Below are 14199 nucleotides of genomic sequence, written 5' to 3' on the forward strand. Positions count from 1 at the left end.
CAAATGTTAAATTTCAGTAGTAAGTTCAACTTTATTTTTAATCTATTTTTAAATGTAGATTTCTGAAAAAAAACCTTTATTTTTAATTTTTGTTAAATGTAGTAATTAATGCATAATAAAAAAGTAATATGTCCCTTTGTAAAAACTTTCTACCTCAGTATTTAATGTACATCCTGTATCAGTAATATTTTACGTCACCTGTCACTTTACATGTGGTTGTGCCAGTCAGTTGTCACCTGATGATGGCTTAAGAAACCAAATGTGGTCAAATAAATATTTTTCAAAACATTAGAAAAGCATGTCCTGTGTAATGTTTTTGTTCATTATTACTAGTGTAACAAATGGTTCATATTTTAGGTGCACCACTTTTTGATCACTCCGGCACAAAACTGGACCGTGCTGGCCGGCGTATGCTAAGCATGTACCGTAACCAGCTTGGCCATTTGGCAAAACTTTTCAGCGGTGTGTTAACATCACCCAAGATTCCAAAAATTTATGGTACGTAAACAATGTAGATATCATTGAATTACAGGGATAGTTCTATTAACCCGTAGTAAACCTTCTTGTTTTGTTGTTATAAATAGGGGTGATATGATTGTGCCTTGATGCTTTATCAAATCTGGAAAATTGTTTAAATGTGTTTTTGAACTCTTTTTGCCTTTGACTAGCAGCCTTTTCAGTCACCATGAATGCAGTTTTGACTGAAGAGTCATTTTCAAGTGGAAATTATGGATTACACTAGTTGTCCTAAAAGTTCTGAGACTCCTGTCATTCATGTTGTATAAGCAGTACCAGCACATTAACTATGATGGTGGCTTGAACTAATATCTGTAAACAGTAGATGTGCATTCAACGCATCAGTTGTGAGCAGGTAGTATTAAGTAGTGGCTGTAGAGCCATAGTGTGTCCATGTTGCTATGCTACAAATCATAGTGGAGCAACATGTCTCTAAATAAAGTATTTGACATTCTCCAAAATGTTTTGAAGAAGGGAAAAGAGTGTGCAAAGTTTGTCCTGCACATTTTGACTTTCGAACAAAAATGACGCATAGATATCTGGCGCGACTTAATTGAAATGCAACTGACATTTTCACATGGTTGCAGTGACTATCTGTGTATTGTACTAAATTGAAGAGGAGGGGGGGGGGGGGGGACAAGGAGGGAGGAGACGATGTAGAGCACTAGTAGCGTTAAAACCACACCTTAACATTTCTCTACTTATTGGTGATGTAGTCTCAAAACTTTTTGGACTGATGGGGTAGAGTGTGTACGTAACACAAACTATTGATTGGAACCAATATGAAATTTAGATTACCATGGCATGTAATATCAAATCTGTGACAAATTATTTATATTTATTGTGTAAGAGTACATTAAGAAAGGTGTAAAATAGCACCTTTTAATGGAACTAAGTAAGGGAAAGGAAATGAGTCTGTAATTTAAATAAGATTTATCATTTAAAAAAAAAAGAGTGGCTACACTTTGTGTCATATACGATAGCTATACAAAGTTATCATACAGCTAGACAAGAAATTTAAATGTGTCCTGTGTTTAATATTATATACTATTATAATCTAAGTTTCATACGAATTTATACACTCTTAGTTAATTGTTTCCAGCTGAAAATGGGCCTGTTGTGATTGAAAATGTAGCTAATGCATCAAAGGCAAAAATCTTGTTTTTCAAGAAGTTATTCATGACTTTGATCAGTGCTCAAGAAAAGATGCTTAAAATAATGGTTATTTTTTCTTAAAGTTTTAAAAACTGCTGAAATAACAAATATGCTTCTGTCTCGTTGCTACTGTTTAAAAAGTCATGATAGCATGTTATCTTAACTTTAGCTGCATGTTATCTTACTTTCACTGCATTTTAATATTTTTAATCTTTGCAAAGAATCGTAAATGTTAGTACTTTTTCTGATGCTAATGTTTTACCAACGTAACTTTCCACTGAGCATTGTTTCTTCCATGTGCTATGTCTGTTTCACTTTTATGGCAAGGCACTACTTTAAAATTCAATTGAGCTGCTGACGTTTCCATTACTTACTCATAATGGTTATGGAGATTCCAATTTTTTTTGTGGAAAGCTGAACATTTCTATGGCCAGCATAAAATCAAAGGAGTGATGTTCATGGGGCAGTAGTGAAAAAGAATAAGTCAGCAGGTTTATTTTATAGAATTCTTGTATTGTCACTTGTGAATTCTGGTAATGATTGTCATTAGCAGCTACAGATTTTGATATTAAATACCAAACGCAGCCTCCTGCTGTAACATAGGTGGCAATTCACACTTTATTTTATAAACACCACTCACAAATTAGGCCTTAGACCTGTTCTGACTGGCCAGCGGCTGCCTCAAGAATGTACAAGGAGCGATATGTTATTGTGGAATATGTGATCAGCATGATGTCAGTCCCTCCAGCCATTGGCATGATGTCAATCCTTCCAGCCATTATGCTAGTAGATGAATCCTGATGATGCTGTTGCTTCTTTATTCAAGCAGCTCATCATTTGGCCTCACAAAGGCTGAGTGGACCCCATACTGGACCTCCCTACCTCACAAAAATTCTGAGCAGGTATAGGGATTTGAACCTGGATCTTTCTGCATTAAAGGCAGCAATGCTAACCATTCAGCTGTGGAGGCAGTCCACTTATTAACTGTTGTTGTAAAAAAGCAACTTTAAATTTTAGTTACACTGAACCATTGTCACTGAGTCACTCTTAGCTTCTTATTCCAATTATGACTATTTCCTTATGATGTGCATCTGCTCTTTCTTTCTCATTACAAACTGAAACTGTACAAAAGCTCAATATGGGCTTTCTGCATACTGATATTTCACGGAGTACACACTAGAATTTTGCTATGCATCCTGTAGGACCATTTGCACGCATGATTAGTCATGGTACCTTCTGTTAAGACGCACTAACACCCATTGGTACCTTTCTCTTCTAGACCTCATTAGTGTGAACATAATTTGTGACTACCTTACAATAGTTTCTCTCAACATCTGTGAAATCATTCTCTGCAGCTAAATCGTCTGAGAGACAAACATACATTTAATCATTGGCTCTCCCCTCACTTCAGTCAGTAACCTTTGGCAAAATACGATCAGGCATCCAGCATTGGATGCATTGTAACACAGCAAAGTCACTGTTGATGTCTAAGGAAGTTGTGATGGTTGGGTTAGACTCCTGGACTGGACTGAAAAAGATCTGATTTAATCTAATGTCTCCTGCTGTTCCAGTTGCCAGTGTCTTGTTCTGCATGTTGAAGTATGTTAAAGTGTTTGTACACTGAGAGTTCTGTTGCTGTTGCAACAAGCTTGATGCCTGTCACATGCAGAGAAACACACTGTTGCTTGGCCTTCTGAGGGCCTATGCCATGTACCTGGGAACTTTAAGCTCTCAGGTTTTCAAATCTCATCTGATGCAGTTCCCAGCAATCAGTCTTTCCTTCTCATCCTGTCCGTATGGTAAGTCCCCTGACCTGTGGTTCTGGGTGACTTTCCTGAAATCTACCCCTTTTCCTAGACCTCTCCAGTCCTTTCCCTTCACACCTCTTCCTTTCCCTTCAACCCTGCTGCCTAAAGTAGGAACCACTGGCTCCGAAAGCTTGCCAATTACAGTTGTCTTTTACATGTGTGTTCTGCCACCGCTTGATGAGTAGATTTTTTATCCCAGTTAAATATTTTGGTATGTTGGTAGACACACAAACAAACACAAACGCACACACAGAATTCAAGCTTTCGCATCCCACGGTTGCTTCATCAGGAAAGAGGGATATGTGTGTGTGTGTGTGTGTGTGTGCGTGATTGTATACCTGTCCTTTTTTCCCCCTAAGGTAAGTCTTTCCGCTCCCGGGATTGGAATGACTCCTTACCCTCTCCCTTAAAACCCACATCCTTTCATCTTTCCCTCACCTTCCCTCTTTCCTGATGAAGCAACCGTGGGTTGCGAAAGCTAGAATTCTGTGTGTCTGTGTTTGTGTTTGTTTGTGTGTCTATCAACATACCAATGCTTTCGTTTGGTAAATTACATCATCTTTGTTTTTAGATATATTTTTCGCTTGTGGAATGTTTCCCTCTATTATATTCATATAATTAAATATTTTCATATAAAGGACAATGTGCATGTACCTGTGTGTGTAATTGCTGACTTGTAACAACAAGAAGGGTCTTGAAAAGTACATTTGAAGCAAGTGAGACTTGTTTCACATTGTATGAAAGCCTTTAGATCAGGTTTTTACAACAAATGTGCCCTTGGGGCAAGCTGTGAGCACAGAGTGCAGCGAGCGCAGGACTCCCACTATCTGCAAGGAACAGAGAATGGGGAGCTGAATGGAGAGTCTAGTGAAGGACATAACAGCTGCCGACGCATGTTTGTCAGTCAGTTTAAGTCTGTGATCAGCTACATGGAAATCATTACATGAAATGTTATTGCTACAAACTGTTATCTTATTAACAAGTACTTATACATTTTTCTTAATTTACTTTGTGAGTTGTTATACAAAAATGAAATTGTTGAAGTGTCAGATTCTCAGTTCTTTCACTTTCCCCTTAGCAATTGCTTCTGTGGTAGGAGTAATTATTGTTGTGCAGTTTAGATGCAATTTTGGATTTCGATGTGACTGCCGTATGCTCAGGCGCATTGTCTTACTTTTTGTTGCAATGCACAGTTGTTCAGAAGCAAACAGCACACCAAACATTAATTATTATCGTAGCAGCCTGTTTGTGCAATCGAGAAAATCCATCCTGATGGACTTCTCTGTAGAATTCCATCTACTGACATTTGTCTTTGTATTGTCTGTTACACTGCAGGTCAATAATTTCTAGTTGTTGTTCAGGACAAATTTCTTCAATATTCACTGAATATGGAGAGGAGAACAGATCAAAATCACTTTCTGATGCCATCAGACTTTAAAACATTGCTCAAATTGTCCCTTAAGGGATACTAAAATTGTGATTAATGTTGAAAGTGTTTTTTTAACAGCAGCATCTTGCACAGCCGATAATTTAGAGAAATGAGCAAGATTTCCTTTTACCCACTACTGTTTTCCGTACCTATCATTTTGTGTGAAAAGGTAAGAATCCTCGCACAGGGGACTGAGATACGAAGACTTTCTCAGTGTTACGTAGTGGTTTCTCGCCATTGCTGCTATTAGGTGGCACTGCTGTCAAAACCGACACTATCACATTTCATATGTGGCACTTCTCCCATGTTGCCATGGACATATGGTGCTTGTGCATTTCCCTCACTCCCCTCCATGGCGCAACTGCTCGGTTTGCATGTAAGAAAGTGAGTGGGCACGAGTGCTCATGCTCGAAATCTGCATGTTTTTAAGTCCTGCTTTAGAACTGGTATTAGAAATGAAACATGCCTTGCCTACAGAATGTGTGTTGTCGTTTAATGAAGTGCTGGAGAACTAAATGGACTCGGTTAGTCGGACAAGACTTGGCGTGTCAGATTGGCCTAACTGTACCACTTTATGGCATGTAACAGCAGAGAAGTCAGGAGCCACATAAGAGCTAGGTGTGCAAGATGGAAGGTTGTCTTTATAAAAGGGAAGTTGAACGCAACCCTGAATGGGATTCTGGTGCAGTTGAGTGCACAGTAGACAGTATTGATTGTGAAAACTCAATAAAATTTCAGAGAGATTAGGACAACTTGATAATGCCCTCTCTGAAGACATAGTTAAGTTCCCTGGCCATAGAGCTCTGATATAAGCTGGAAATTAATAAATTTTGTAAATCTTCACTAAACTCTCTGACATATCATAATAAAGGGTAAATGTCAAAGACGTAAGAAGAGGTTTTTTGTTTCCCTGCAAACAGAAGTACACTGACAGTTTAAGTGAATAAAAAAAATATCGAATTGTGTATTATTCTGTATAACTTTTTATTCAGACAGTAGAAAGTACTTCGTGTTTTTCATTAATTTATTACTTTATTTTGGGGGTTTGTAATGACAGTGGTTGGGGGGGGGGACCAAACAAATCAACTCAATTTTTCATTCATTGATTAAAGTGCAATCACAATACACAAAAAACTCACTTTATGTGCTGCCAGATGACACAGTATGTGAATCGGTTCAGGATAAGAATCACAGTACATGAAAAATATCACCACCTTTTTCGTCTCCATTCTCGTGCTTAGCAGTAAAATTATGTATGTCAATTATAGTTTCCAACTTTCCAGTATCAAATAAATAAAAACACATGTTTTTTTCAGGACATAGCCATACTTCTGTGACAGCAGTAGCAATGACACAAGTACTGAAAAATATTTTTGCTGCATTGGGAAACTAACACTGTCTGATACATTAAGCCAAGTTGGTCGACACAGTGAAAATGAGAAATGTCAAAGATATGATTGAAAAAATATATTCACCTCACCTCACCTGCCCCCAAACCGCCCCCCCCCCCCCTCTCTCTCTCTCTCTCTCTCTCTCTCTCTCTCTCTCTCTCTCTCCCCCCCCCCCTCTCTCTCTCTCTCTCTCTCTCTCTCTCTCTCTCTCTCTCTCTCTCTCTCTCTCACACACACACACACACACACACACACACGGGGGGGGTGGGGGGGGGGGGGTGGAGAACTTCATTTATTATTATTATTTTTTTTATTCTTTAAGTTCCAGATTCCGTTGAAAAGCAGGCAAAGGCCCTTGAAATGATTTCACTATATTTTGAAGTTGTTCAATGGTTCATGAATGCAGGATTACTCCCAGAGTTTCCAGATGATGGTGTGTCATATGGAGGAGATCTACTGATGGAAGATCACCACAAACTTCTGCCATATCCTGCATCTGTAATTAAGAAGTTCTACGAGGACAGGTGAATAAATATTTAAGTAGCCGATGTAGTGCCTTAACTGTTTACATTATTTATATTCCACCAAGAACATTCTATTACCATAATCACATTATTTTAAGTTCTTTAACTTTAGATATTTCATTTGACATTACAAACCCGTTGCATAGGCAACAAAGCGTTCTTTGGGAAAAGTGAACATTAAGCTGAATGATTATAGCAGAAAATCTGATGTCTTATCTTTCTACTTTAGGAATGATTACTAGAACAGTTGTGTTATATTAATAAAAAAATGGAAAAAATTAATTTAAAGTATAGTGGAAATGCATTATTAGAAATGTTCTGCTTGTACAAATTTAGGCTTTTTGGGCTTCCTAACTCGTAATACATCATACTTTAGCTGTACATCTTTACTGTCCTTCTGCATACTAGTGTGTGTAAAAAACAAAATCGTGTACAAAGAAAAATTAGTGATGGTTTTTTCATTCGTCTGCACCTTACTGCGTATTCATAATTAATGTCTTTGCCAACATTTATGGTCGATTGGGGTTTCATTTTTTTGTTTTTAATAAATTTTTACTTTACAATACCCTGGGGGTATTTCACCATGTACCTACACAATTTCCCGCACACTGTACATTGACACGGTATGGAGATGTAAAGTGGTTTTTTCATGTACATATGTACATTTGCCAATAGGGGTGGATGACCTTTGTTTATCGGCTTCTCTTTTATTTAATGGAATGGATATGCCAGCTTATCCTATGCATGTTAAAGTTATACAAGAAATTGAAAGATTTTATACATAATATGATAGTCCATCACGTGTTTGAATTTATTGCCTTGACAGTAATGTTAAGTTTGCTTCGGCCTCGCTGCTGGGTTTCACGCTTGTGCACTAGCATATTTTTCAGCTAAGAACTAGTCGCTAATGGTCAACATGTTAGTTGCTAGCATCACAAGTGTGTGCACTCATTTTCTTAGTGTTGATTTCACATTGAGTGTCACACTTTCACCTGAGTATTACATATTAAAGAATTGCCGTGGCATTTGTCATATTTCTGGTGCAGTGGGTGAGTGCTTTTTGTTCAAAATCCAATGCTGCGACAGAAGATCTTCATTTTTATGGCCTGGGTGTCATTATTACCTGTCGTACTCACATTTTCAGCGGAGAGAACCCTGGCTAACAGTATCCATTGATGAGGTAAGTAATTGCTCGAACAAGTATAGTTCATTATTAATGTATCAAGCATTGTGAGCCATGACACTCGGAAATTATTTCGTTGCCCACACATGTTAATGTCACCACACTTGACCGTCCACTTGTTGAAAGACACATATAGTTGTCCAAAACATTGTGTAAATTGCTTGTTTGGTTTCCAGTGAAAATTCACACAAGTATTGAGTTACAACAATATACGTAACATGATAGCTTATACGTATGGCTGACATTCCAGCCAATCGCTTATATTACGAACATAAATTTCTTAAGTTTAAAACATCATAAATTTTTTCATTAACTGGGTTCTGTTACTACAGTTTGTTTGTTAGTTCCAACTTATCTCCGTCCACATCACATATACAAAAAAAATACATAGCACACTGTTAGGGTACAATACAAGCATTTGATATATTTGTACTTCATTTTATAGGTAGGCTTTTATTACTTCTGGGAGCTTATTTTTTCCTTAGGCAGAGGAGGTAGAAAAACATTCAAAATAGGACTTAAACATTACACGTTGCTGGCCTAAGCAAGCTTGGTGCTGCCTCCTTTGTTTGGGAGGGAAGAAAGGAAATACTCATCTACTGGTTCAAGGATTTATAAGGAAATGTTACTTGTACAATCATGGACTGGTTTCCAAGGAACTTTCATTTCTCGGAAATAGTGTGTACTGACTAATCATTCACATAGTATCATGTTTCTTCATGAGCTAGTGCTGTTTACTTCAATTCATATTTAACTTAGTGTGACATATGAAGAAGTTTCAACCATTGTAGACTTATCTTTCTTGAGTACCTGGAATGTCATTATCCAAGCTTTCAAGTGACTCGATAAAAATTAATTGGTTTCTGGAAAATCACTTGCTTAAATGTTTATGTGCACTCTGCAGTGAATAGGTACTGATAAATGTCGTGGAGATATACTGCGACAATGCATATTTTTATTTTTCGTTGCCTTATGACCTTTGTATAAATATCCTCATAACTAAATTGTTTACTCGAGGTGCAGCCTGTTTCTTCATTTGGTACCTGCTACTCTCGACGTAATTCTCTTCTTCTGCGCCGTGATGATGCACTGGTCAATGAAAGAAAAAAATGTAAAACTAATTAAATTACGTAGCTTGGTGGCCACTGATACAATTAGTCATTACATCCGTCTGCAGATATTTCAATACTTTGTTTAAATTCATAGACATTCATTTGTTTTGTTACCTATTATGATCATTCACCCTGCAAAGAAAATTATTTGACATTTCTTACGGTATTTTGTAGTTTCGCCTTAGCTTATACGTCTCCTATATTTTTTCATAATGCTTCCTTTTACTTGTAAATAGGTTGTATTTGGTATTTAATTAAATCTCTGTGTACATATATCAATAGGTTTCTTAGTTCTTAAGGCAGTAGATGTAATTGCGTAGTATTTCCATTTACTTTGTATTTAAGTTAGGTTCATGTACATATTGCGTTCCTATTTGGTTGCGCCATCTGCCAGCCTGTCACGACTGTGCACAGGTCAGTGCCTCCCCCCTACTTCTGATGTCAGCACGTATTGCTGAGCGCGTTTTGTTGAGTGCGGACAGCTGAGCCATAAGTTAATTTTGTTTCTACTTTTTATTACTGTTGATTTTATGCTTACATGTACAAATCAAAAGAATTACTTATGCCTATACACATTACTTTATCTTAAAATACACTCCAGAAGAAAAAAAATATACTAAGAGTTTTGTACACTATGTACAATTATATTGTGATAGAAATAAGAAACGCTACCTAGCTTCATCATTCTATAAAAGGTTTTATAACTTTGTGAGGGTGGAGACACTTCTCTCTTCCTGTTTTCTCATGGGTTAATCTGTATGTCCCAAGGTATGGTATTTTGGAAATTGTATATGATCCTGAATAGAGCAGTTGTCACTTATTCAGTTTGCCAAATTCTGTCAATTTAGGGTGCGTCTGTAAGAAGACTCTTTGCCCTTCAGAAAATTGTGTAATACATTTCAGTTTCTTATTATAAATTTTCTTTCTATACTCGGCCCCGTTTTCTAGTACGAGGGCTATCCACAAAGTACATCACGTTTTGGAATTAAAAATAAATAAAGTATTGGAAATTTTTTTTATTATATACAGATGAAAGCCACACTTAAATACTACTTTTCTACATAGTTGCCATTTAAATTAAGGCACTTATCGTAGTGATGGATGAGCTTGGAAATTCCTTCGTCGTAAAATTCGGCCGCCTGCGTCTTCAACCACGTGGTTACCTCTTCTTGAAGCTGTGCGTCGTCATCAAAACACTGCATAGCCAACCACTTCTTCATTGCTGGGAATAAGTGGAAGTCGCTCGGTGCCAGGTCGGGACTGTATGGCAGATGAGGAAACAACTCCCACTTAAAAGATTCGAGAACTTCACGAGTGGCATTTGCCGTGTGGGCCCGGGCGTTGTTGTGAATCAGCAAGATCTTTGAACCCAACTTTCCCCTGCGCTTCTTTTGTATTGCTCTTCTGAGGTTGTGCAGAGATTGGCAATACCTTTGAGAATTTATTGTAGTGGCTCTTTCCAGGAAATCCACAAAAATGACACCTTTTCTGTCCCAAAAGGGGTAACCACCTGGTTGAAGGCGCAGGCGGCCGAATTTTACGACGAAGGAATTTCCAAGCTCCTCAATCGCTGCGATAAGTGCCTTAATTTAAATGGCAACTATGTAGAAAAGTAGTATGTAAGTGTGGCTTTCATCTGTATATAATAAAATAAAATTCCAATACTTTATTTATTTTTAATTCTAAAACATAATGTACTTTGTGAATAGCCCTCGTATAATCGTGGCTTGTTTAATTTTGTCGTGTAATGTCATTTCTGTAGTGGGTACTTTTGGTATGGGCAACTCCCACCCATTCGTTTGGTTTGTCCGGAACATCAACTTATTAGGTGTGAAACCTGTTGAAGAATGTGGAAGCTTATTGACAACTTGCATGAAGGGAGTTACATATTCTTCCCATCAGGTGTGTTTGTGAGGGGGTAATAAACTGGTTAAATTCTTTAAAGACTCGTTCTACTGGGCTTGCTTCTGGGTGAAAAAAACTTACTAATACATGTTTTATGCCCTGTGAGGTCATAAATTGTTTCCAATTTTGCCCAAAGAAATATGAAGCACTATCAGTTAGTAGTACCTTTGGTTTACCTACTCTTCTCAAATAGTCTCCCTCAATTCTTTTTATATATGTTTGTTTGTGTGTCTATCGACGTGCCAGCGCTTTCGTTTGGTAAGTCACATCACCTTCAACCCATTACATGCAGTCTCCCATCCTTCATCAAAGACACCAACCACTTCCTTGAATGCCTGGAATCCTTACCCAATCTGTTATCCCGGAAACCATCCTTGTAACCATTGATGCCACGTCCTTATACACAAATATTCCGCACGTCCAGGGCCTCGCTGCGATGGAGCATTTCCTTTCACGCCGATCACCTGCCACCCTACCTAAAACCTCTTTCCTCATTACCTTAGCCAGCTTCATCCTGACCCACAACTTCTTCACTTTTGAGGGCCAGACATACCAACAATTAAAGGGAACAGCCATGGGTACCAGGATGGCCCCCTCGTACGCCAACCTATTCATGGGTCGCTTAGAGGAAGCCTTCTTGGTTACCCAAGTCTGCCAACCCAAAGTTTGGTACAGATTTATTGATGACATCTTCATGATCTGGACTCACAGTGAAGAAGAACTTCAGAATTTCCTCTCCAACCTCAACTCCTTTGGTTCCATCAGATTCACCTGGTCCTACTCCAAATCCCATGCCACTTTCCTTGACGTTGACCTCCACCTGTCCAATGGCCAACTTCACACGTCCGTCCACATCAAACCCACCAACAAGCAACAGTACCTCCATTATGACAGCTGCCACCCATTCTACGTCAAACGGTCCCTTCCCTACAGCCTAGGTCTTCGTGGCAAACGAATCTGCTCCAGTCCGGAATCCCTGAATCATTACACCAACAACCTGAAAACAGCTTTCGCATCCCGTAACTACCCTCCTGACCTGGTACAGAAGCAAATAACCAGAGCCACTTCCTCGTCCCCTCAAACCCAGAATCCCCCACAGAAGAACCACAAAAGTGCCCCACTTGTGACAGGATACTTTCCGGGACTGGACCAGACTCTGAATGTGGCTCTCCAGCAGGGATACGACTTCCTCAAATCCTGCCCTGAAATGAGATCCATCCTTCATGAAATCCTCCCCACTCCGCCAAGAGTGTCTTTCCGCCGTCCACCTAACCATCGTAACCTGTTAGTTCATCCCTATGAAATCCCCAAACCACCTTCCCTACCCTCTGGCTCCTATCCTTGTAACCGCCCCCGATGCAAAACCTGTCCCATGCACCCTCCCACCACCAGCTACTCCAGTCCTGTAACCCGGAAGGTGTACACGATCAAAGGCAGAGCCACGTGTGAAAGCACCCACGTGATTTATCAACTGACCTGCCTACACTGTGATGCATTCTATGTGGGAATGACCAGCAACAAACCGTCCATTCGCATGAATGGACACAGGCAGACAGTGTTTGTTGGTAATGAGGATCACCCTGTGGCCAAACATGCCTTGGTGGACAGCCAGCACATCTTGGCACAGTGTTACACCGTCCGGGTTATCTGGATACTTCCCACCAACACCAACCTATCCGAACTCCGGAGATGGGAACTTGCCCTTCAGTATATCCTCTCCTCTCGTCATCCGCCAGGCCTCAATCTCCGCTAATTTCAAGTTGCCGCCACCCATACCTCACCTGTCTTCCAACAACTTCTTTGCCTCTACACTTCCACCTCGACTGACATCTCTGCCCAAGCTCTATGTTTATAAATATGTCTGCTTGTGTCTGTATATATGTGGATGGATATGTGCGTGTGCGCGAGTGTATACCTGTCCTTTTTTCCCCCTAAGGTAAGTCTTTCCGCTCCCGGGATTGGAATGACTCCTTACCCTCTCCATTAAAACCCACTTCCTTTCGTCTTCCCCTCTCCTTCCCTCTTTCCTGATGAGGCAACAGTTTGTTGCGAAAGCTTGAATTTTGTGTGTATGTTTGTGTGTCTATCGACCTGCCAGCGCTTTCGTTCGGTAAGTCACCTCATCTTTGTTTTTATATATAATTTTTCCCACGTGGAATGTTTCTTTTGCAACAAACTGTTGCCTCATCAGGAAAGAGGGAAGGAGAGGGAAAGACGAAAGGATGTGGGTTTTAAGGGAGAGGATAAGGAGTCATTCCAATCCCGGGAGCGGAAAGACTTACCTTAGGGGGAAAAAAGGACGGGTATACACACACACACACACACACACACACACACACACACACACACACACACATATCCATCCACACATATACAGACACAAGCAGACATATTTAAAGACAACGAGTTTGGGCAGAGATGTCAGTCGAGGCGGAAGTGCAGAGGCAAAGATGTTGTTGAATGACAGGTGAGGTATGAGTGGCAGCAACTTGAATTTAGCGGAGATTGAGGCCTGGTGGGTAATGGGAAGAGAGGATATATTGAAGAGCAAGTTCCCATCTCCAGAGTTCGGATAGGTGAGTGTTGGTGGGAAGTATCCAGATAACCTGGATGGTGTAACACTGTGCCAAGATGTGCTGGCCGTGCACCAAGGCATGTTTAGCCACAGGGTGATCCTCATTACCAACAAACACTGTCTGCCTGTGTCCATTCATGCAAATGGACAGTTTGTTGCTGGTCATTCCCACATAGAATGCATCACAGTGTAGGCAGGTCAGTTGGTAAATCACGTGGGTGCTTTCACACATGGCTCTGCCTTTGATAGTGTACACCTTCCGGGTTACAGGACTGGAGTAGGTGGTGGTGGGAGGGTGCATGGGACAGGTTTTACACTGCGGGCGGTTACAAGGATAGGAGCCAGAGGGTAGGGAAGGTGGTTTGGGGATTTCATAGGGATGAACTAACAGGTTACGAAGGTTAGGTGGATGGCAGAAAGACACTCTTGGTGGAGTGGGGAGGATTTCATAAAGGATGGATCTCATTTCAGGGCAGGATTTGAGGAAGTCATATCCCTGCTGGAGAGCCACATTCTGAGTCTGGTCCAGTCCCGGAAAGTATCCTGTCACAAGTGGGGCACTTTTGGGGTTGTTCTGTGGGAGGTTCTGGATTTGAGGGGA

The 14199-nt window shown here is 39.9% G+C and overlaps 1 protein-coding gene across 1 annotated transcript in view; it reads left to right on the top strand.

Annotated features, from left to right (window-relative positions):
- Positions 1 to 14199, top strand: part of LOC124789141 (protein ELYS) — a 259690-nt gene that overhangs the window by 63420 nt on the left and 182071 nt on the right. Inside the window, exons 11-12 of the mRNA XM_047256434.1 lie at positions 358 to 498; positions 6622 to 6823. Coding sequence (XP_047112390.1) covers positions 358 to 498; positions 6622 to 6823 — 343 coding nt within the window. The remainder of the gene's footprint in view (positions 1 to 357; positions 499 to 6621; positions 6824 to 14199) is intronic.

Source organism: Schistocerca piceifrons, chromosome 3 (genome assembly GCF_021461385.2).
Source record: "Schistocerca piceifrons isolate TAMUIC-IGC-003096 chromosome 3, iqSchPice1.1, whole genome shotgun sequence".
In the NCBI taxonomy this organism is placed as follows: domain Eukaryota; kingdom Metazoa; phylum Arthropoda; class Insecta; order Orthoptera; family Acrididae; genus Schistocerca; species Schistocerca piceifrons.